The sequence below is a fragment of the Cibotium barometz genome, chromosome 38 (assembly GCF_041138505.1).
Source record: "Cibotium barometz isolate CiBa-2024 chromosome 38, ASM4113850v1, whole genome shotgun sequence".
Classification (NCBI taxonomy): domain Eukaryota; kingdom Viridiplantae; phylum Streptophyta; class Polypodiopsida; order Cyatheales; family Cibotiaceae; genus Cibotium; species Cibotium barometz.
This window is the reverse complement of record NC_141083.1, coordinates 21,623,250-21,648,120: the sequence shown is the minus strand read 5'-3', so window position 1 is coordinate 21,648,120 and position 24,871 is coordinate 21,623,250. Positions and strand designations below refer to the sequence as shown.

Sequence of the window (24,871 nt, the reverse complement as noted above, 5' to 3'; positions counted from 1 at the left end):
TGGACTAGATACTACAACATCCCCACTAATGTCATCAGTGCCCAATAGTGGGTGTAGAACTCTGTATCAAGATATGCTCTCTCACACGCACACACACATAAGAGCATATATTCACACAAAGCCCTTCGTACTGAGTTTTTGTCAAACCTCCGGAGATGCAGGGCAGACTCAGCCATAATGAAGCCTAGCACTAAGGGAAATAGCAAATAGAAAGAATTAGTACAACAAATAAGTTGTTGATAGGGCAAATGCACCGCTAAAGATAGAAAGAATAAGCACAATATTAACTGGCCGCAACTCGGACAAAAACTTCACAATGTGAAATTTGCATGTCCGCTAATACGGCTGAATTATATACCTAGATGAATCCAAGAACATGCCCAAATTCACCTTTTAGGAACGTGCATGTTATATACTCATGGTAGTCAGCCCACAAGACTATACAACTATCAACTCCATTATGCATAGTATGGACTAGATACTACAACATCCCCACTAACGTCATCAGTGCCCAATAGTGGGTGTAGAACTCTGTATCAAGATATGCTCTCACACACGCACTCCACACACACACACACACCACACACATAAGAGCATATATTCACACAAAGCCCTTTGTACTGAGTTTCTGTCAAACCTTCGGAGATGCAGGGCAGACTCGACCATAATGGAGCCTAGCACTAAGGGAAATAGCAAATAAAAAGAATTAGTACAGCAAATAAGTAGTTGATAGGACAAATGCACCGCTAAAGATAGAAAGAATAAGCACAATATCAACTAGCCGCAACTCGGACGAAAACTTCACAATGTGAAATTTGCATGTCCGCTAATACTGTTGAATTATATACCTAGATGAATCCAAGAACATGCCCAAATTCACCTTTTAGGAACGTGCATGTTATATACTCATGGTAGTCAACCCACAAGACTATACAACTATACAAATACATGCCCAATTGCTATAGCAAGTGCCCAATGGCTGTCCATATGTGCCAAATTTGTTGTAGCAAGTGCCCAATGTAACTCAACTCCGTGTTGGGACAGAAGGGATTTCTCGGCCACAACCTTAAACAACCACTTAATTCCACAAAACTATAAAAGAGAGATGTGCACATCTAACACCACATAGAGGCCAGTATGGCCTGAACACCCCCCCCCCACTTGGAGTATTTTATTACCCAAGGAGAAAAAATATCATGTACAAGCTTTGAGGGCCTTACTCTCCCCCACAGGGGTTGCCGGATTATCCATATACAACCATCATTCAACCAAGCACACGGACTCATCAAAAGAAGCCCCAAAATACCATGAATGTGTGTAAACCACCTCTTCCCGTGAGGGTACTAATCTTCCCCATCACCATGGGTCTTCAGGGTGCCATATGTGATAGAAAAACTCAGCAACAGCAATAATACTTCCACATATTCCGTAAGTACAAAACACCAAGAAATACAAACTCGGGTAGCTAAAAAACCTTGTAGAACAATCCAAACAGCTTTAGGCACCATCCTAGGCACTATAAACATGATGGCCACAAGTTGGGCAGCAGCACCACAGGCATCCAAAACTTGTTGGGACAGCACCAATAGAGCAAGTAGAGCAGGTACAGTGGCTGCTACAAGTAGTATATTGACTAGTACAACAAGTACAGTGGCCGATAGAGCAAGTACAATTACTAGTACAAGAAGTACAAGAGCTAGTGCAATAGATATAGTGGCAATACAACAAGTACATTGACAAGTACAATGGCTGGAAATCATAATACAATGATTGAATACCCTTGCCTTCGATATTTCTTCGCAATGGAAGCCTTCAAAACAATCCCCAACAGCTGGTATACTTCATGGGCAGCCTGAGAGAGAGAAATGAAATGAAATGAAATGAAATGATATATTAACGTCTTCAGAAGGCCAAAATGACCTATGAGACCAAAAAGGTTACAACAATGGTAGAGAGAGAGAGAGAGAGAGAGAGAGAGAGAGAGAGAGAGAGACCAGCATATGCCAACAATGGTAGAGAGCCATAACCTTGGAGTAGAGAACCACCAAGAATAGAGAAGAGTTGTCAATATGATAGAGGCTAGTTTGTAGCAATAGAGCCTTCCCAAATGAAAAGAGAGGGCTCCACTTTATAGATCATGAGCTAGAATGGCAAGTAAAAGCTATAATGACAAGTGTGTGTCTCACTTTCACCATTGTTGTGCCACATGTCCCAATTTAAGAGATGGTTCCGACCCGTAAACTTAATCTCTAAAAATATCTCAACTCATAGACCTTCCGTCAAAGGTGCTTCAGCAAGTCCTCCCATTTCCTTAGCTTATGGACGTAATGACGCGAATGGAATTTCCATTTGCTCTGATACCAATGTAACTCGTAGAGGAGTGGTCTGCACATGAGACACTCCTCCCATCATCCGCATCCTGCAAAGAACTGAATACATCCGGTCTAGACGTGATATGTCTAGTAGCTCCGCTGTCAATGTACCAAATTGATTGGCTCTTATCACATGCACTAAGAGACATCTCATCACTGACCTCTTCCAAAGTCAAAAACACCCAATCATTTTCCACAAGGTTGGCTGAATTCTCCCAAGGGGTCCAAGTAAAAAGTGACGTGTGTCACCATAAAGTATACATGTGACACTAAGGTATAAAAAACCCCAAATACACCAAGTGCCTAGTGCCTAGCACTAATAAACTCCTAACTCCAACATACATGTCCACTACAAAATGTGTATATCTTCTACATCCCCGCCATTAAAGAGCGCTCTAGTCTCTCCCACAAACCCTTCCATTTCTCTTCGGCAGTTCCTAGCCCATTATGAAGTAAGCAGCCACCTTATGTTTCAAATTCTTCAAAGGTATGTGTTTTCTCCCATCTCCTATGCAGAGTTGCTCTTTCTATGACTAGTCAAGCATTTTCATAGTGTGCTAGACCGAAACTTTTTTGCAAGGACCAAATATTAACACATCAGCATGAAAAGGTGACTAGCCCTGTGCATAGCATAAAAGAGAAGATAGATACCTTGCATCAAAATAACTATTACTCAATATTTGACATGATTATCCCCCTAAATTTGGAAAAAAAAAAAAAGAAAGCTGTCAGAGCTTCACTGCATACATATACATAGTAAAGCACTCTTGTACCTTATAAGCATTTCCAAGATGTCACTCAAGTGGAGTCTACACTCTGATGTTATAGCTTCTCCATCCCTTGAGCATCCAATCTCATTCTTAACTTCGAAGTCTTCATACTCCCCATTTGCAGCATCACTACACATACTGGCTCCTTGATGTCGACAATTTACAAGCGATCCATAGTCCTCTATTGAGCTCCCTCCAAGGCTATCCCAGTAAGTCCAAAGATTTATCACTTCCTGTAAAAATACCATATGAACATAATGAGAAAGATATCAATAGTTCTTCATTTAGCTCCCTCCAAGGCTATCACAGTAAGTCCAAAGCTCTATCACACTTCCTGTATGAATACCATGCGAACATAATGAGAAAGCAATCATGCATCTATGAGAGTAAGAAGAAAAACTCAAGCAAATTCGTGCTTCATTGAAACCTAGGAAAAAAAGCTTGACCCCCCTGGCCCCAACAAAAATAATCCAAGAAACACCTCTCAGCAACACGTTCATTATCCACAAGCATGCAAGTAGCATAAAAAGAAACCTCTTTAAAAAATCAATCCTAAAGCATTAAATGTATGTGTTTTATTGAAAGCCACTTTCACAGTTGTTAAAATCATCAAATTTATAGAATGTGAGGTTGAACAATTAGACGGGGTGGACATGGCGACTGCCAGCATATGCTTCTCTTCCCAAGTATCCTACTAGCATTTGGATGAACCCACCCACCGTAACATAAGGAAATCTCAGCATAGGCTCTTCCCCTTGAGAGCGGTAGGCGGGTAAATAGAGGGCGTAAAGAAAGCCAAGAGTAGAAGAAGGTGATTCTGGTAAATACAAAGTGATCAACAAACAGACACGCCCAAGTTGATGGCATATGCTGATGTCCTTCAATCGCTGGCTGTTCTCTGCAGATCCTCAGCCTTCATCAACACTCCAGTCAAGGGCAAGACCAAGCATACCAACGGTAAGACTACTAAGTACTCAAGCACTGTCCACAAGCTGGAGCCTCCCCGTCTGTGCGACTGCTCCCTCTCTTCCCCATCCTCCTTCGCGCTTCCTAAGCGCACCCGCCCGCCATCGCCTTCCTCTCCTCCTGTGCACTGCCCTCCTCTTGAGCCTAATCCCCTTGTATTCTTGGTGATTATCTCTTGGCTGATCACTCCTGACACCTTTGTATGGGACCAACAGTGGTATCACAGCCTGTAAGTCCCCCATCAGCACGCTCTGCCACCTTTGCGCATCGCTCCCGCAGCCACAGAGCCAATTGCCACCACTGCCACCAGTTCAAAGCCGCCCACCCACCAGCCTAGGGCAAAGAAACCGGCTGGGCACCACCTGTTTTTGCCAGCTCTGTTTTGAATTGCCCTCTGCACCTTGCACCTGCTCGCCCATCACAGCCACTTGCTCACCTCGCAACCATCCAGTGGCTTCATCTTATCCACCTCTCCAGCATGTGGTCCTGTGCCGCCTACACACAGCTACGAAGTGTTCGTCATCGAACAGCTCCAGTATTTTTCTGATTTTTTTGGGGAGCATAAAGAAGAGAAGGGGCAGCTCAATACACCAGTCAGCTACATTCATATCAGCATCATGTTCACAGAGCTAGCATCATGTTCACAGAGCTATCTGATCTGAGGTTTCTTTGACTTGCATACATCATTTTTGGGAAAATCCTGCTATGTATTTGGGGATTCTTGTTCTTAAGGGGAAAGTAAGTGAAGTGGGAACATCACCACAGGCATCCCAGAACATCTTTTGTTCACCTTGAGTTTAGCTCATTCAAATACACATCTTGTTCTTGCTGTATTCCGGCAGTTGCATCCATAGTTGAGGGAAAGGGGGAAACGGAAAAGGAAAAGGATTGGGACTGGAAACGGAAACGAAAATTTCGAAGAGAGCCGAAATGGAAACGGAAACGGAAACGCCACGTCAACAAGGGGGAGGGGTTGCAATTTCATCATTATTTGTACGCACATGTGATCCCATTATGACGTGAATTTTATGGTTTATAAGAATAAAAGGGGAATAAAATGGATATCAATTGTTGTAGTGTGACATTTTCTTACTAGTTCATGTTGATTTGGGTGGAAAGATCTCCGAAACGTGTGGTGTTGTGGGAAACGGCAAGCTGAAACGTTTCCCCTATTAGCTGAAACGTTTCGGGCGGCTGTTTCGGCGTTACCAAAACGTTTTGCTAATTGAAACGCGTTTTAGTCCCCTACCTAACCCGAAACGCATTTCGGCCCTCAAAAACAACCGTTTAGGGCCATTTGTAAGCCCAACGGGGCGTGCCGTGACAAACTCAACCATCTGTCCAAGAGATAAAGATATATAGAGAGAGGGGAGACATAAAAGGGAATAGGGATCTTGCACAGTACACCACATTGAGCGGGGAACAAGCCCTGCCCCCTTTCAAGAATTTATTCAGAAACAATCCACGAGCACGCTGGCCAAGATCAATACAATCAATGAATACAAAACAAACAGATATGCCGATGTAGGATATCCAAGTTGATGTCGATGAATAGGCACGAGATCTCTGATGCCGTGCACACCACGGGGATGACCCACAAGTATCTCTCACCAGGCTAGTACCAAATCCAAATCCAATGAATCTAAGTCCAAATCAAATCTAAAACCAAGTCCAGATCAAGTCCGAGTCTAGAACCATGTCTAAGCTATATGTCTAAGTTCCATGTTCATGTCCAAGTTCCATTCCCAAGCTCTATGTCCAAGTTCTCCATGTCTATGTATGCTCCATGTCCAAGCTCTATGTTCCATATCCAAGCTTTATGTCCTAGTTTATATCCAAGTTCAAGTAGTCCAAGTTCCCATGAGTAATCTCCACAACTCCTACGACCTTGTCGATGAAGAAAACCATGGAAAAGCTCTTTCTGGCAATAAAACTGATATAAAACCTATTTTATTGATTTTTGGGTGATAAAATGCTTCATGTCCAAGCTCTATGTTCCAAAGCCAAGCTTTATGTCCAAGTTCATATCCAAGTTCAAGTAGTCCAAGTTCCCATGAGTAATCTCCACAACTCCTACAACCTTGTCGATGAAGAAAACCATGGAAAAGCTCTTTCTGGCAATAAAATTAATATAAAACCTGTTTTAATGATTTTTGGGTGATAAAAACATCCAAAAAATAAGTTTTAGGGTTTTTTGAGCAGTTTTAGGGTTTCTAAAATTTTTACGTTTTTTGAAATTTCAATCCGTACAAATCCGTGCATGTCCGTACAGCTCCGTACATGCGTCCGTATTGCCCATGCATATGCCCATACAAGTCTAGGACTGACCGTACATCTGAAAAGCAAGTTGGAGAAGGTGTTGATGGAGAAGAAGAAGCTCTCCATGATCATAATGATGCCCACACACACTCCACGATCTCCTTCATGATGCTACAAAGAGAGGTTCAAGCCTTTTTATACTTGTAAGAGACCCTGCTTTTTACCAAAAAGCCTTTATGCTTTTGCTTTGCTTTTCTCTTTTTGCCTTTGCTTTTGCTCTTTTTACTTTTATTAATAAAATATTACTCAACTTTTGGTTCTTTGCTTTTCTGGCTTTAAGAACTTGCTTTTTGGCCTTAGAGCTGCTTTTTGAAAAAAGCACCTTTTTGGTCCGGCTCAATCTCCTCTTTCCAATGGTGTCCTTGGCTTACGGTCAACTTTGTTTGACTTTTTGCTTTTTCTTGCTTTATTGACCAAGAATGGTGCTTTTTCTTAATCAAATCTTATGGACCCTGTCCCCATGTCTTCTTCCACCTATCTAATGTCTGAGCATGGTTTTCATCATGTGAAATAGAGCTAGGAGGGCCAAATAGTTACATTCCCTCCCTCTTATATCCCAGTTGTCCTCAACTGCAAACTGCAAGCGTTCCAAACACATCCATATGTTCCATGTATATCCATGTGATCCAAGTACGGTCATTGCGACCAGACGGCCTAGATGACGGTATTGGATTTCATAGTCGGGCGGTCATTGCGACCAGATGGCCTAGATGACTTGGATTTCATAGTCGAGCGGTTAATGTGACCAGATGGCCCAGATGACTATTGATGAACTCTCGGGCGGTCCTAGTGACCAGATGGCCTTGAGAATAGTCTGAGCGGTTCTAGTGGCCAGATGGCTCAGCACGGTTTCGATGAAACTAGACAGGACAATCCATGAACAGGAGGATCATTTCTTGTGCACTGCATATTGATGTATGTTTGAATTTCTTTGACTTTGTGTGCTGCTTTTGATGTATGGACAATGCTTGGATTTATGGCATGTGATAGTCCATTGCGCTCTAGACTACCTGGCCAATACTTGGAATACCCAATAGACGCGAATGATGCATACTGGTTTGTTGACTAGCTTGTGTCTAGTTTTTGCAGGAGGTAAGTATACATTTATTTTATCTAACACATGTGACAGGCCATGAAGATGTACCATCAAGAACAAGGACATCGGTCAAAGAACAAGGACATTGAGATATTGCCAAATGAGTAAATGACACCACAGATAGGGAAAAGACCAAATGCACAAGCTCACTAGATGGGGCTAGTACCTTAAAACATATGGAAGTACTGCGAAATCCAATACAATCATCTAGGCCGTCTGGTCACAATGACCGCCCGACTGCGAAATCCAATACAATCATCTCGGCCATCTGGTCGCAATGACCGCCCGACTACGAAGTCCAAGATATCTGGCATTGTTGCCATCCAATGGGTCATCTAGCATCGTTGCCTCCCATATACAAATCTCGTTCTGGCATCGTTGTCGTCCAATGAGTCATCTGGCATCATTGCCACCCATATACAAATCTTGCTCCTTGGGCTATCCAGCATCGTTGCCACCCAACTAGAGCATGTCCAAGTAACCATTATAAGCAGAATAATGATCAATTCTAGTCCAATATATATACAATGAAGAGGACTAGAGGCACAATCCCTCCCTCTTGAATCTATCTTGAGCGCAAGACGTCCATATCTGTACTTCAAATACATATGGACCAACCACTTCCTCATAAGCTTGAAGTATACCTGGATAGTCCTTAAAGTACTTCCCTGGCATCCATTTCACATCCAATAGTGAATAATTCTCGAAGTCCAAGAGAAACGTTCTGACCTCTGTCTTTCCTCTTTTTCTCACAGAATGAAACACAATCTATTATGGCTTTTCTGTACTTCAAATACATATGGACCAACCACTTCCTCATAAACTTGAAGTATACCTGGGTAGTCCTTGAAGTACTTCCCTAGCATCCATTTTGCATCCAATAGCGAATAATACTCGAAGTCCAAGAGAAACTTTCTGACCTCTGTCTTTCCTCTTTTTCTCACAGAATGAAACACAATCTATTATGGCTTTTCCATCCCTGATGGATCCTTCAATACAAGCTCCTTAGGAGGTAACCCTGTACATGGTTTCCATAAACTGTCATGAAAGGCATTATATATCCTCCAATGATCTAAAAGGTCCAACCAATGAAATACATGGTTGATTTTCTTGGTATCGTGAAAAAGATCCATTTACTATCATTCCCTGACTTTGGCAATCCAATCCATAACAATACTCTCCCATAGAAAATTCAATGGGTGCAATAGTCCTGCTGGTGTTTGTCGATCAAACGCGACCTTCTGACAAACCAAACATTCTCGAATCGTAAAGCTCAATGTCTTTCTCATACTAGGCCAATAAAAGGTAGCTCTCCAAAGCTTGAAGTGTAGTCAACGTGTCTCTATGCCCCATGTAGGGAGGAGCATGGAACTCTTCCATTACTTTGGCCTCAATTCCTTGTGTCGTACATATCCTATGTTTGCATCATAAGAAAACCCTTCTCGATAACATAAGAAGTCACCAAATCTCTATTCTGCAATCTATTCCAACACATGTTTGAAATCCTCTTTGGTACCATAAAGATCCTTCATCAAAGTGAAATCCATATGGTAACCCAAAGAAACCACATGGCTCAAGGGTCTCCAAGATAATGCATATGCTTCCTTGTTGTCTTTGACATTCATAGGCCATAGCATGGCCTTCTTGGTTCAAGACTGCTCCAATGCAATCCCATCATAGTCAACCACAAAAAGATCTAAAATAACCAACACTGATCCTTTGCTAGCATAAAGTCTCAATGCTTCAAAAGAGTTCTGTTTCAGCTTTGGTCCACAAAGATTCCACGGCTTTATATGTCGAAACATGCAATGGGCTAAGCACCACTGCAAACCACTCGTTGAACTTCTTGGCATGATGTCAATCTGATGATCTTCAGATCTCTCTGGCGTCTTTTCCTTCCTTTCCCTTACTTGTCCTGAGGAAGCTGCATGTGAGAGAGCAGGCCTAGGAGTAGCTTCCCTGTCTCCTCCATAAGAAATAGAACGGGTAGCTCTAGATCCTTTTGCAATGGTGACTCGAAGATAGGCTTTAACAACTTCAACTCCTTCGGCTTTAGTGGCTCAATCCTTGATGAAATCTGCAAACAATTGAGCCCTTCTTTGGTCTTGTTCTCTCTTGAATCTCCAAGAAAGAAATTCTTCGTCTCTGAGAGGTCGTCTGAACTGCTGAGAGTCATGGTACTCTTCTAATGTCATTGCCGCAGTTTCATGATAAATAGATTGATGGTCTTGGGTCCCATTTTGAAGTCTTGTATTGGCCTTATAGTTTTTCCCTTAATTAGGCCCTTGGTTTCCCTCTGCTCTCGACATGGCTCTGTCACCCCAAGAAAGTTTCTTCAAGAGAAATCCTGCTCTGATACCACTGTAAGCCCAACGGGGCGTGCCGTGTGACAGACTCAACCATGTGTCCAAGAGATAAAGATATAGAAAGAGGGGCGAGATAGAAGGGAATAGGGATCTTGCACAGTACACCACATTGAGCAGGGAACAGGCCCCACCCCCTTTAAGGAATTTATTCAGGAACAACCCACGGGAATGCTGGCCAGGATCAATACAATCAATGAATACAAAACAAACAGATATGCCGATGTAGGATATCCGAGTCGATGTCGATGTCAAGGCACGAGATCTTTGATGTCGTGAACACCACGGGGATGACCCACAAGTATCTCTCACCGAGCTAGTACCAAATCCAATATCCAATATCCAAATCCAATGAATCCAAGTCCAAATCAAATCCAAAACCAAGTCCAGATCAAGTTCAAGTCCAGTTCCTTGTCCAAGCTATATGTCTAAGTTCCATGTTCATGTCCAAGTTCCATTCCCAAGCTCTATGTCCAAGTTCCTCATGTCTATGCTCCATGTCCAAGCTCTACGTTCCATATCCAAGCTCTATGTCCAAGTTCCCATGAGTAATCTCCACAACTCCTACAACCTTGTCAATGAAGAAAACCATGGAAAAGCTCTTTCTAGCAAGAAAACTGATATAAAACCTGTTTTAATGGTTTTTGGGTGATAAAAACATCCAAAAAGCAGTTTTTAAGGTTTTTGAGCAGCTGTAGGGTTTCTGAAATTTTTAGGATTTTTGAAATTTTAAGGGTTTTTGAAAGTTCAGTCCATACACATCCGTACATGCGTCCGTATCGCCCATGCATATGCCACATACAAGTCTAGGACTGACCGTACATCTAAAAAGCAAGTTGGAGAAGGTGTCGATGGCGAAAGAAAAAGCTCTCCATACTCATAATGATACCCACACACACTCCACGATCTCCTTCATGATGCTACAAGAGAGTTTCACGCCTTTTTATACTTGTAAGAGACCCTGCTTTTTGCCAAAAAGCCTTCATGCTTTTTCTTTGTCTTTTTATGCTTTGCTTTTCTCTTTTTGCCTTTGCTTTTGCTCTTTTTACTTTTACTGATAAAATATTACTCAACTTTTGGTGCTTTGCTTTTTTGGCTTTAAGGCCTTGCTTTTTGGCCTTAGAGCTACTTTTGAAAAAGCGCCTTTTAGCTTTTTGGTCCGGCTCAGTGTCACCATTTGGCCACCCAATTGGTCCACCACGTACCAAATTAGTTTCCGTGGAAATAAGCAGATAAGAAGTACAAAAGGTATCCATTCCTCAACAATGGGTACAAGGTAAAAGCGTTTGATTTTCATACCATGAAACTGTCAAAATATGCAACGGAAATGATAACCAAACTTGGGTAGACAAGAGCAAGTAGACTGCAGAAAATAAACAGCACAAGAAACACAGAGAGAGAGGTGTGTAAACTCTTCTCTATACACAAGATCCCGAGAAAACTGAATGAGGAAGTGGTGGGGGCAAGGGGCCTATTTATATGCCCCTGGGAGAGCAGTCGGCCAGCACTGTAGATGTCCACGACTGCATAAATGCAGTCGGCCAGCAAAAGAAGTCCACGACTGTGTGAATGCAGTCAGCCAGCAGTCCAACAGCCTACGCATCATCTGTGTGCAGTCGGCCAGCCACAGAACTGCTGTTGGGACAGTCGGCCAGCCCTGGAGTGCTCCTGCCAACCTCTGGCATCCCTCCCCACCACTAGAAAAAATGGAAAAAAATAGGGAAAAAATACGGAGAGTGAGGAAAAATGATAAAACACCTTATACAGGGCGGGCACACCCACAACAGAGGCCCTGGTGTATAAATATAGATAGGAGATGACTTCTAACACCCCCTCTTAGCTCCTGGCTGTGAAACCAACCCAAGGGAGCCGGAGTGCCGCCTGAGCGTAGCCTGAGGTAGAGACTTCGTGAAGAGGTCCGCCGCATTGTCCTCCGTCGAACAATAAAGCAGCAAGATGTCACCAGCCAAGATCTTCTCACGTACAAAGTTATGCTTGGTCCGGGCATGGAAAACCGGGTTCCAAGCAATAGCTATACAACTCTGGTTATCGCACTCGATGACTGTGGGCTCCCTCGATGGAAACCCAATCTCGCCTAGCAGCCTCCGCAGCCATACAACCTCACAAGCAGCACCACAAGCAGCCCGGTACTCTGCCTCTGTCGAAGAAAGGGCAATAGTTGGCTGCCTCTTGCTACTCCAAGAAACTGCTCCTGAGCCGAGGGTAAAACTGTATCCTGAAGTAGATCTCCTCGTGTTTGGATCTCCTCCCCAATCTGAGTCACTCCAACCTTGGAGCCTGACTCCATTCCCTCCTGTGTAAAAGAGTCCCAGATCCTTCGTACTCTGCAAATACCGCAAGATCCGCAATCCTGCATCCCAATGAGACTTCAATGGCGTCTGCATAAAAGAGCTCAACAGCCCCACAGAGAAGCTCAAGTCCAATCTAGTGTTCAGCAACCAGATCAATGAACCAACCAACTTCCCGTACTGCGAGGCATCAACTGGCTCACAAGGATCAGTAACGGTTAACTTTGTGTTCGGGTCCATCGGCGAGGTAATAGGCTTGCAGTTCTCCATCCCAAAGGCCTCAAGCAACTCATGAACATACCGCTGCTGAGAGACGAAAAACCCCCTCTGGGTCTGCCAGATCTCCAGTCCCAAGAAGAAGTGGAGTAAGCCTAAATCGGTCATCTCAAACTCCTTTGACAAGGCTGCCTTCGTCACTCCAATGTGATCCACATGACCGCCGGTGAGAATGAGATCATCCACATAAAGGATGATAAGTGTGACCATGCCGCGTTCCCGAAAGAGATACAGGTTCGGATCTGCAACCGATCTCTGAAATCCAGTCCGAATAAAGAAGGAATCAATCTTCTGATTCCACGCCCTGGGAGCCTGCTTAAGACCATACAAGGCCTTACGTAACCTGTAAACCATCCCTTCAGATCCTGGAACAATAAAGCCTGGAGGTTGCTCAACGTACACCTCCTCCTGCAGGTCACCATTAAGGAACGCAGATTTTACATCCATTTGATACACGGGCCACCTCTGAGAAGAAGCAAGGGCAAGAACGGTTCGAATCGTGGACATCCGCGCTGTCGGTGCAAAGGTATCCTCGTAGTCGATGCCTGGCCGCTGAGCATAACCTTTAGCCACAAGCCTGGCTTTGTGTTTGTCCACCGACCCATCAGACGCATATTTGGTCTTAAAGACCCATTTGACACCAATGACAGACCGCTTTGACCAAGTATCCTGTCACGATTGTGACGTATTTATGTATTAGATTCTCTCTTCATTGCTGATTCCTGTTGCAGATGCAAAGAGTAACCAGCCAAAGGGAACCCCTACCCTCGACTGGTTGCGACTCTTCGTCAAAGGATGTACCTCTTCATTGAATAGCCACATCCCTTCGACGAATGGTTGTATCCCTTGATGAATGGTTGTGCCTCTACATCGAATAGACACATCCCTTAGCCTAAAGTTGTACCCTTTCGTCTAAGGTCATGTCCTTTCATCAAAGGACATGCCTCTTCAAATGTCTCTTCATCTCCTATATAAGAGACCTATTGTACTCAGTTTAACACAAGTAGTCAATTCAATCTTCTCTCAAGTGTTCTCCTGAAGGTTCTTGTTCTAAGTTAATTACTTAAGTAGTAATTAGTACACAATATGCAGGATTAACAACATAATCCTCACAGTGGTATCAGAGCAAATTCTTTCCTACCCGTGGGTTGTAAAGCCCTCACCCTCTCCGCGGTACTCCCTCATCCACCTCTCCTCTCGGTGTTGTATGGAAGAAGCAGAGCGATGGTGGACTTGGTGTGAATCCTTGCTCAAAGTAATGTAAACAAGAACACAAGGTCTCACACCCATACACACGCATTGTGTGTATAGCAGAGAGGGACCCTTGCTGTATTTCCGGACTACCCTCCCTCCCTGCTACCTGGTGGTGATAAGCGTTCACAAATGGCGGGAATTGCCCCTTTGCTGCTGCTGAATATGGAGCCCCCCCCCCCTCTTCGCCTCGTTCACTGCCAGTTGTCGGCCCGGAGCCCTCACCGCCGATCAGCACCTTCTCTTCGCTTAGTCGCTGCCGGTGCCCTTCAACGCGGCGCAATCCAGTCGGCGGGGCTCTTCGAAGCGGCGCATCGATTCACTCGGCGACGTGCCTGTCACCTTTACACCACCAAGAAAACAACAACAAAAAAATTAATCATACGCACTATTGCCACGTGCATCTTTAACAAAAAAAAAAAAACCAAACAAACCCAACACGCGTGCGTAACCCACCGGGCTTGCGCTGGGCGTCCGTTTGGGATTCGCTGGTGTGAACTGCAGCCTTGGGCGATTCGGAAACCACCCCCCCCCCCCCCCCCCCCCCCCCCCCCGCGGCTGTCAGGATGCCGCGTTGTTCTTGCTCGCCTCCTTCTCCCAAGCAATTAGGCGCCCTTCCTCCTGGCTGTTCGTGGGTTTTCCTGGCTTTCTTGGCATGCATGTTGACACCAAACAAACCCAACAGGCGTGCGTAACCCACCGGGCTTGCGCTGGGCGTCCGTTTGGGATTCGCTGGTGTGAACTGCCGCCTTGGGCGATTCGGAACCCCCCCCCCCCCCGCCCCCGCGCACCCCCCCCCCCTCCCCCCCCGGCGGCTGTCAGGATGCCGCCTTGTTCTTGCTCGCCTCCTTCTCCCCAGCGATTAGGCGCCCTTCCTCCTGGCTGTTCATGGGTTTTCCTGGCTTTCTTGGCATGCATGTTGACTACCTTTCACACTTCTCCGGCTACCTTGTCTATTTCCAAGGTTTCTTTGGCGCGTATGCTCGTGGTAGCACAAGTTCCATTGAATGGTTCTTACTAGCGCAATCAAAATGAAGGCATTTCAACTACTCTTGAAGCCTTCTCTGGCTACCTTTTCGTCACACTTGATCCATGGTGGGCCAAAGCCTCCTCAAGCTCTCGGCAAGCAACTTCTCGGCCTACAACACCCACAACAGGTTTCTTGTCCTCAGCACAGTTCTGTAGAGACCACCAAACATGAAATACCTTCGTTCGAGCCTCTGCATGCTCATCGCAAACATTCTCAGCATTACAACAGTTATGAGAAAGATCCATCTTTGAATCACTATCAGCAGAAGCCAAAGCAGCAATATGAAGCTTTCCGAAGATCTCCCCTTGAAGAGTCATCAATCTCTTCGAAGTGGGCTCACATAGTGGCACATATTTCCGACCCTAGTCGAGTACTCGGTCGTGAATGCCGCAACGCTGGACAAGTTCCCCCTTGCGAGCCATGCCATGCTCCTCCTACTCTGGAAGCCTTAATACCCGCTCATAAAGCTGAAGATTCAAGAGGTTCTAGTTCATGTGTAGCATCCCAAATGCACACAACTTCTTTGGCTGTGGTCCAGGCAAAAACAAAAGCCTTGTCACCGCCCCTGCAGAATGAAGTCTTTGTCTTTTACACAATAACCGATGCAGTTGCAATGGTGAATGAAGATTCTTCAAGTCTGAAGGCTCCAGTTCCTACCTTGAATGGTACAAAGGATAATTCTCATATAGACTCTTGCAGTATGGCTTCAGTCACTGCACATGACTCTTTGGACAATACTTGTCCTAGTCTCGATGCACTATCTTTGCAGATGGAAGAGCCTTTAAACAATACCTCTTCTTCATCTACGACAACCCTTGAAACATCCGTGTTCCAGACAAGCCAATGGAATTCCTTTCAGGATCACTAACCAAATGCAAAGTTTGGTGACACAACCCTTGATATTGGAGATTCAAGACAGTTTGCTTATGGTTTCTCTAAAGGCAAATGAAGATTCAGTCTTTTCTTGGACAAAGCTCGAAGTTACCAATGATGTTAACAAAAGTTCTACTCAAGTTACAGATATGATTCTCATGCTTTCGGTAAAGATGAGACAAGTTGCAGATGCAGTTAATATTCAGTTTGGTATATGCAAGATTGTTATGGTCAACAATAATGCCATGACATGGGATCTAGCAGCTAGAGCTTTGGATGCAGAAGCAATTCAATCATTTCCCTTCTTCCAGAGTCTCAAGAACTACCCCTGGGTTTTATTTTAAATGGGAGGGAATGTCACGATTGTGACGTATTTATGTATCAGATTCTCTCTTCATTGCTGATTCATGTTGCAGATGCAAAGAGTAACCAGCCAAAGGGAACCCCTACCCTCGACTGGTTGCGACTCTTCGTCAAAGGATGTACCTCTTCATCGAATAGCCACATCCCTTCGACGAATGGTTGTATCCCTTGATGAATGGTTGTGCCTCTACATCGAATAGACACATCCCTTAGCCTAAAGTTGTACCCTTTCGTCTAAGGTCATGTCCTTTCATCAAAGGACATGCCTCTTCAAATGTGTCCCTTCATCTCCTATATAAGAGACCTATTGTACTCAGTTTAACACAAGTAGTCAATTCAATCTTCTCTCAAGTGTTCTCCTGAAGGTTCTTGTTCTAAGTTAATTACTTAAGTAGTAATTAGTACACAATATGCAGGATTAACAACATAATCCTCACATATCCTGTGAAAGGGCTTCCTTTACGGAAGTGGGCTCTTTATCCCGCATGATACGAGACATCAAAGCATAGTTCACCTGAAGAAGCTCCGCTGTGTTGCTTTTATCTCGGACTCTATGTGATCTTCGAGGGCCGTCCTCTGTGGTCCACTCGGAGGGTAGCTCCGTGACACCTGACTCCCGAAGGGTGTCTAACAACCACCTAGGTACTCGAACAGATCGTGGAGCCTCCTGTGGTCGCGAGGGCTCTACTCCAGCTGCGGGCTCAACCTCCTGTGATGACTAAGGTGGATCAACTGGAATGATAGTCTGGGAATCATCATCAGACTCCTCTGGATCTCCAAGAAGTGGCGGCTCCTCGACAGTGGATGTTGGAACATGCTCGTCAAAGACCACATCCCGGCTGACAACAATCTCGTTCCTATCTGGATCATACAACATGTATCCCTTGGAAAGAGAGTTATACCCCACAAATACCAGCTTGCGAGACTTGGAGTCAAGCTTCCCCCTCTGCTTCTTCGGAATATGTACATACGCGTCACTCCCAAAGACACGGAAGTGCGAGACATCAGGTTTCCTGCCAAAGTATGCCTCAAACGGAGTCATATGGGGTACTGAAGTCGTCGGAGATCGGTTGATGGTATGGACAGCCGTTGCCACAGCCTCACCCCAAAGTGGACGAGGAAGATCACGATGCTCCAGCATGGTCCTCGCCATTTCCACCACAGTCGTGTTCTTGCGTTCAACAACTCCATTCTCCGAAGGCGATCCAGTATTGGCCAATTCCCTTTTGATGCCATGATCTGCACAAAATCTGAAAAAAAACAATCGAGGAGAATTCACCTCCTTTATCAGCCCTGAGAGTCTTAACCTGAAATCCAGACTCTTTCTCCACCATCACGTGCCAATCCTTGAACCGTGCAAAAGCTTGGTCCTTCTCGGAAAGAAAGTAGACCCATGTGAATCTGGTACGTTTCGAAGCCCGCCTGGAAGCCTGCATCGGAAAGGATTCCCTGTGCTGCTTACCACGTATGCAAGAACTGCAACGCCCTTGCCTACTACCAACATCTGGGAAGACAACCACCATCTGGTCCCGGAAAGCTCGCCGCAAAGCATCCACATTTAAGTGGCCAAAACGAAAGTGCCACAAATCTCTGACCTGAGAACCTGTCAATGAGGAGAGTGCAAAGAGCTTGTAGATGCCATTCTCCACACCGCCTTCCCAAACAACCTGGCCAGTCTCACGGTCCCTTAGAGCAACTGAATGCTCCTCAAATTCCACCCGAAAGCCAGTCTTGCATACCTCATGCACTGACAGAAGATGAAAACCCAGAGCAGGGACATAAAGAACACGGGAAGCATGCTTGCCCCCCTTGCCGTCGGGAATAATCTCCATCCGGCCCTCACTATGTATCGGAATAGTGGAGTTATTGCCAATAAAGATGCGACCTGACTGCCGTTTCAGATCCAGAAAGAAGTCACGGGATGAAGTCATGTGCCTCGAAGCACCACTGTCGAGAATCCATTCTCGGGTATCCTTCGCAGTGAAGCCAACTGCCTCCTCGCTCGAAGATGATGAAGCATCGGAGTCCACCATCTCTAAGTGCACAAATGCCGGAGTCTTTGCAGCTAAGGCTGAGGAATCAGCACTCTTCCCTGTCTGCTTAGGGCACTTCCTCCAGTAGTGGCCTTTCTCGCCACAATCATTACAAGATCTTTCGGCCTTCAGCTTCTCTCGTTCTGAATCAGGCTTCTTCTCAGAAGACTTCTCTGGTGAAGCCTTCCCTTTGCCCTTGTTGTTATTCCGGCCTTTCAACCGTTGGCCAGTTAAGGCCTCTGAACCTCCGCTGTGAGAAGGGTTCATAAAACGTTCCTCTTGGTCCAAGACCATTGGCACAAGCTCCTCCCAGGTAATGGTGCTGAGCCTGCCACTCGTAATCAACGAGGAATAGAAAGCAGAATACTGAGCAGGCAAGTGGGAAAGCAAAGTGATGGCCATGTCTTCAGATGATATCTCTTTCCCAGCTTGTAGGACTTCCTGCTGAAGGGCCTGCAGCTTGTTGATGTGTTCCCGCATCGTCGAGGACTTTGCAGGGTTCATAACCCGCATCTGCACTTCCAAGGAGATCCGTTTCATGGGTGATACCCTGTTATACAAAGAAGCCAAGTGCTCCCATATGCCTCTCGCCAGCGTCATGTGCTTCACATGATTGATCACTTGTGGTGTGCAATTGAGGAAAATAAACGACCGGACCCTGGCGTTGACACGATCCCACATGTGTGCCTGTGCCTCTCGGTCCTTCCTCGTCGACAGTAACTCCCCTTCCTCAGCTTCCGGCCGTGGAACCCCGATGATGATAAAATCAGCAAGGTCATATGACTCCAGCACCGACTCCATCATGACCTTCCAGATGCCGTAATTGGACCCGTCCAACTGACGATCCACTGGGAACGTGGGGAGAGTCGGAATCTTCACGTGCTTCTCAGCCATCTCTAGTAAATCTGCCATCGCGGAGAGTAACCTGAAAGGGTGGGTGGGTGGGAAAAAAAAATCTGTAAACCTGCAAGTGGCTGTCCAGCACCTTAGCCCGCCTTCCTCTTGCACCTTCTCTTCCCGTACAACCCAAAACAGTCCACCAATCAGCAGCCTAACGCTCCCCCTCTTGCTCAGAAAAACTCCCAAGATCTATCTCGAGCCTAGGGCTCTGATACCATGTCAGAATATGCAACGGAAATGATAACCAAACTTGGGTAGACTGCAGAAAATGAACAGCACAAGAAAGCAGAGAGATAGGTGTGTAAACTCTTCTCTATACACAAGATCCCGAGAAAACTGAATGAGGAAGTGGTGGGGGCAAGGGGCCTATTTATATGCCCCTGGGAGAGCAGTCGGCCAGCACTATAGATGTCCACGACTATATAAATGCAGTCGGCCAGCAAAAGAAGTCCACGACTGTGTGAATGCAGTCGGCCAGCAGTCCAGCAGCCTACGCATCATCTGTGTGCAGTCGGCCAGCCACAGGACTACTGTTGGGACAGTCGGCCAGCCCTGGAGTGCTCCTGCCAACCTCTGGCATCCCTCCCCACCACTAGAAAAAATGGGAAAAAATAGGGAAAAATTTACGGGGAGTGAGGAAAAATGATAAAACACCTTATACAGGGCGGGCACACCCACAACAGAGGCCCTGGTGTATAAACATAGACAGGAGATGACTTCTAACAGAAACATGATCATTCGTTTCATGTGTATTGAACCCTTCTCTGAATGCATGATATGGGGAATTGAGTGCTTCAGCATATAGGAAGCATAGGGTATCAAATCTTGCACGCACAAAAATCTCATAACTTCACATCGTGAAACGTTAAGCACTTCACGCCATGAAACACTTAGTGCTTCATGACCATGAAATGGTTAAAATCTCATCATGTACGTACATTGGATTGGATTGGTGTCCATGGCAGTTGTTTATGCCGGGGATTGATGCCAATCATGTGATATTGTGGACTTGGCTTTCCGTTGGGACTTGTGCCTTTGTGTACATGCCCGGAAATGCTTGGTGGATTGGTATTCCATTGGGTCTGGTACCTCGTGTAGTTGCCTGGAGTACGTCTATTTTGGTATAGTTTCATGAACGGGGATTGTCAATACCGATGCTGCATTGCATAGCATCTTTATGTGCTTGCTTGCAATTGAAATTGCATGCTGTTTTCATGCTTGCTTGACCAATGTGTAGTTCCGGGTAAGGGGACGCCCGCCCGCGAATCGTGCATGTGAAACTGTCTGCTGACATGGTTATGTGGCATGTGACAGGTGGTAAGTATTCGTCATAAACCTAGCCTTAGGAGTTTGTCATGACCCTGTGAAAATGGAACAGCACAAGTGTGGGCATGGTGGTTGCTGAGCAAAATAAATATTAAGTGATTCATACTTGGGGTGCCCGGACAAAGGGAATGATGTGTGGACATCTTCACGTGTGAAGGGGGACCAAGAACATTAATGTTTTTAATGTTCTAACCATGGGTGGCCCCTAGGCCTAAGTGGCCCTTAGGAACTTTAATAAACATTAAAGTAAGGGCCTTAGGATATTTTTGGAGGGAGGAAACTAGACTTTTAGTACACGCCAAACTCATCTCTCTCTCTCTCTTGCTTTTGGGGAAGCGTGCAACTTACATGCGAAGAGAAGGAAAACGCTGTCGACTGGCTGCTGGTGTTTGGCTGCGTACAGAACTGCCCGTACAGACAGGCCGTACAGTACTGGTCGGCCAGACCTAAAGACTGCAGGCCATACAGAGCAATTGACGGCTGTTGCAGGTGGCGCTGGCTGATGGGAGAATTAGGGTTAGGTCATGTGGGAGACATACACAGAGAAGCAAGGGAGAGAGAGAGAGAGAGAGACTTGTGGGGATAAGTCAACTCATCAATAGCATGAGTGTGTGACTCCCCTATCACACATGTATATTGCACTAGTACACATAGTGCACTTAGTACATTAAAAGTACTAAGTGTACTATGTACTATAACTTATGGGCTTGTACACACTATAAGGGTGGGCATAACGCCTTTACCCCAACAACCTCCCACTTAAAGGCAAAGTGCCCTTAAGTAAAGGAAAAGAAAAAATCAGCATGTACATGATAATATACAAGGCCATATCAAGGCTGAAACTGGCCTCATCCAATGCCCATCAAGTGTCTGCAATGAGCAAACCGCTCCGGAGGCAAACTCTTCGTCAACAGATCAGCCGGGTTGTCATCCGTGTGAATCTTAACAAGCTGAATTTGCTTGTTCTCTATCACCTCTCTGATGAAGTGATACTTCACATCCACATGCTTCGTCTTTGCATGAAAAACAGGGTTCTTTGCCAACTGAATGGCACTCTGACTCTCACAATGCAACAATGGAATATCCCCTGTATAACCCAAATCAACCACTAAGCGAGATAGCCATAATGCCTCCTTGCAAGCCTCTGTGGCTGCAATATACTCGGCCTCTGTAGTAGATAAGGCAGTGCACTTCTGCATCCTGGATATCCATGACACAGCACCTCCTGTGAATGTAAATACATAACCGGTAGTAGACTTCCGGTTATCTGGATGACCGGCATAATCCGAATCCGTGTAACCATGCACTAATGCATCCTGTTTGCCAAAGCAAATGCACAAATCCTGTGTGCCCTTCAGGTATCTCATGACACCTTTCACTGCTTCCCAATGCTTCTTGCCAGGGTTGGCCATGTATCTAGAAACCACTCCCACTGCAAATGCAATGTCCGGCCTAGTAGCAACCATGGCATACATGAGACTGCCACAAGCTGAAGCATACGGAATCTTGGCCATATCAGCCCTGTCTCTATCTGAATGTGGGCTGTCCATAGCACTGAGTTTCACATATGGAGGCAAAGGAGTACTAGTCTTCTTCCCCCCGTCCATATTGAACCTCTGCAAAACTTTGCCAATGTATTCCTTCTGAGACAAATACAACACATGCTGATTTCTGTCCCGAAGTATCCGCATACCCAAGATGTGATTTGCATCACCCAAATCCTTCATATCAAAGGTTTGATGCAGCCTCTGCTTCAAGGTATCCATCTCCTTACGAGATTTCCCGGCAATCAACATATCATCAACATACAAGATGAGGATCAATAGACTGCCATCCAAAGCTTTCTTGGTGTACAAGCAGTGATCTATGTCACTTCTCCTGAATTTCTGAGATTTCATGAATGTATCAAATTTATGATACCATTCCCTTGGTGCCTGTTTGAGCCCATAAAGACTCTTTTTCAGCTTGCATACAAGCTTCTCCTTTCCACTTACTGCATAACCCTCTGGCTGCTGCATATGTATCTCCTCATGGAGATCACCGTGAAGAAAAGCAGTCTTCACATCCATCTGAATCAAGTCCAGATCATCATGCGCAACCAAAGCTAACACAGCTCTAAGTGTGGTCATTTTGACCACTGGAGAGAAGATCTCATCAAAGTCCACACCATATTCCTGCTTGAAGCCCTTAGCCACTAACCTGGCTTTGTACCTTGGCTTTGCATCAGGTGCAACTTTGAGCCTGTATACCCACTTGCATGGCAAAACCTTCTTGCCTACAGGCAAATGCACCAACTTCCATGTTTCATTTTTATGCAGAGAATCCATCTCTGACTTCATGGCACGCTCCCATAGAGCTTTGTCTGCCCTCTGTAAAGCCTCCTTGTAACATGAGGGCTCCCCACAGTCAGTGAGCATCAAGTAGTCAACCCCTGGAACAAACCTGTCAGGGGCTTTGGAGGGTCTTGTAGACCTCCGTACCATCATTTGCAGGTTGCTGTCCAGCCTGCATATCACCTATTGGTGGCTCCTGTTCCATGCCATAAGGCTGAACTATAATGCCCGGTATCTCCTCTAACTGTGGTATATCCATAGGGATATCTTCTGCCATCTCTGGCTGTCCATTTGGACCATTTTCAGCACCATTTAAGGGCTGGTTTTCCTGCTGTAATGGCTGATTTACAGCCCTTTGTTGTTGTCCATGATGTCCATCATCATCAAAGATGACTCTGCCAGGCTCCTGTTGCCTTGCAGGCTCCTTATACATGCATGTTTCATCAAAAATGACATCATTGCTGCGTATGATCTTTCTATTCACGGGATCCCAAAGTCTATACCCCATTTCACCTCTGTCACCATATCCTAGGAATATGCATTTGTGAGACTTAGGATCAAGTTTGGTGCGCATTTCCCTGCGTATGTGCACGTACGCAACGCAACCAAACACTCTCAAGTGCTTGTATGACGGAGGCTTCCCTGTCCATACTTCTTCTGGCACTTTCCCACCAAGCCTCGTGTTAGGTGACCTGTTTATAAGGTGAACGGCTGTCATAACAGCTTCAGCCCAAAAACCATGAGGTAATGCAGCATGTGACAACATAGAACGGACCTTCTCCTGTATGGTCCTGTTCATCCTCTCTGCTGTCCCGTTTTGTGGAGGATCATAAGGAGTAGAGAGCTCCCTCTTGATGCCTTTAGCATCACAAAAGTCCTGAAACTGTTTGGACGTATACTCTCCACCATTGTCGGAACGCAAAGCCTTCAGTGTTTTGCCAGTTTGATTCTCAACATGAGCAACAAACTTCTGAAACACTGAGAATGTATCACTCTTCAAACGAAGAGGATAAACCCACACCTTGCGTGTGGCATCATCAATAAAAGACACAAAATATTTTGCCCCTCCCAAAGAAAGCTGAGGCATCTCACATACATCAGTATGCACAAGCTCTAACTGAGCATCTTTTTGTCCAAGAGCTTTCTTGTGGGGGCACTGTAGTTGCCTACCATATATACAATGCTCACAAAACTGAAAACTTGAAAACTTTAGAGAAGGCAAGTAACCCAAACGAGACAATTGCTCCATTCCTTTGACACTCATGTGTCCCAACCGGCTATGCCACATAGAGATTTCCGGCAGCTCGGTTGCATTTACATTAGCATGGTGACAAACACCTGCATGCATAAAGTAAAGAGTGTCCGGCCTCTGGCAACAACCAGTGAGCCCTTACTAATTTTCCACTTAATCAGCATCATCAAGCTGTCCAGTAGAAAGTAGATTCTTCTTGATCTCAGGCACATGCCTGACATCATGGAGCATAAGCTGTGAGCCATCTGAAAATACAAGCCTCACATCACCTCTGCCAAGAATCTTGCATGCATGGTTATCACCCAAATAAACCACTCCTTCATTGCCAGCAGTATACCTGACAAACAAGTCTCTGCAACCTGTGACATGAAAGGAGGCACCTGAATCAATGATCCATGAGTGCATACCATGACCACCTGTAAGAAGTGAATGGGCATCAAGTGAAGAAGTAAATAGGACCTCATCCTCACTGCCACCTGCATGTGACACATTGATTTCTTCAATCTTGACTCCACTTTTGCCCTTTGGCTTTACATCTTTGGGTTCATCCTTCTCTTTGTCTTTGCCTTTTCCCTTTTCTTTTTGATCATTTTTCCATTTGTAGCATTGCTTTTTAATGTGTCCCTTCTTGCCACAATAATGGCATTCCAAATCCTTTTTGGAGCGAGACTTGCTCCTTCCCCTTTCTTGGCTTTTCCCCCTTTGCTGGGATCTCCCACGTGCATTCATTGCATTGGACTTTCCAACAGAGTTGTTTTTCCTGTTCATCTCTTCTTGAAGAAGAGCACCCTCAACATCTGCATATGACAGCATAGCATGCGAATTGCTAGTGGCTGTCCTGAATGTGTCCCAACTCTCTGGCAAAGTGCATAACAAAAAAGTGGCTTTGAACTCATCGTCCATTGCCAACTTTTGATTAATGACCTGGCTGACAATACCATTAAACTCATTTAGATGGGCTGTCATAGAAGCCCCTTCCTTCATCTGAAGGCCTATGAGTTTCTTCAACCAATACACTTTGCTTGAGGCACTTTGTTGG

The 24,871-nt window shown here is 45.3% G+C and overlaps 1 protein-coding gene across 1 annotated transcript in view; it reads right to left on the bottom strand.

Annotated features, from left to right (window-relative positions):
* The window catches only part of LOC147616472 (uncharacterized), an 87,673-nt gene that overhangs the window by 46,541 nt on the left and 16,261 nt on the right, over nucleotides 1–24,871 (bottom strand). The window contains exon 2 of the mRNA XM_086777540.1: nucleotides 3,146–3,375. Within this exon, the coding sequence (XP_086633666.1) occupies nucleotides 3,146–3,279 (134 nt within the window). The 5' untranslated portion in view covers nucleotides 3,280–3,375. The remainder of the gene's footprint in view (nucleotides 1–3,145; nucleotides 3,376–24,871) is intronic.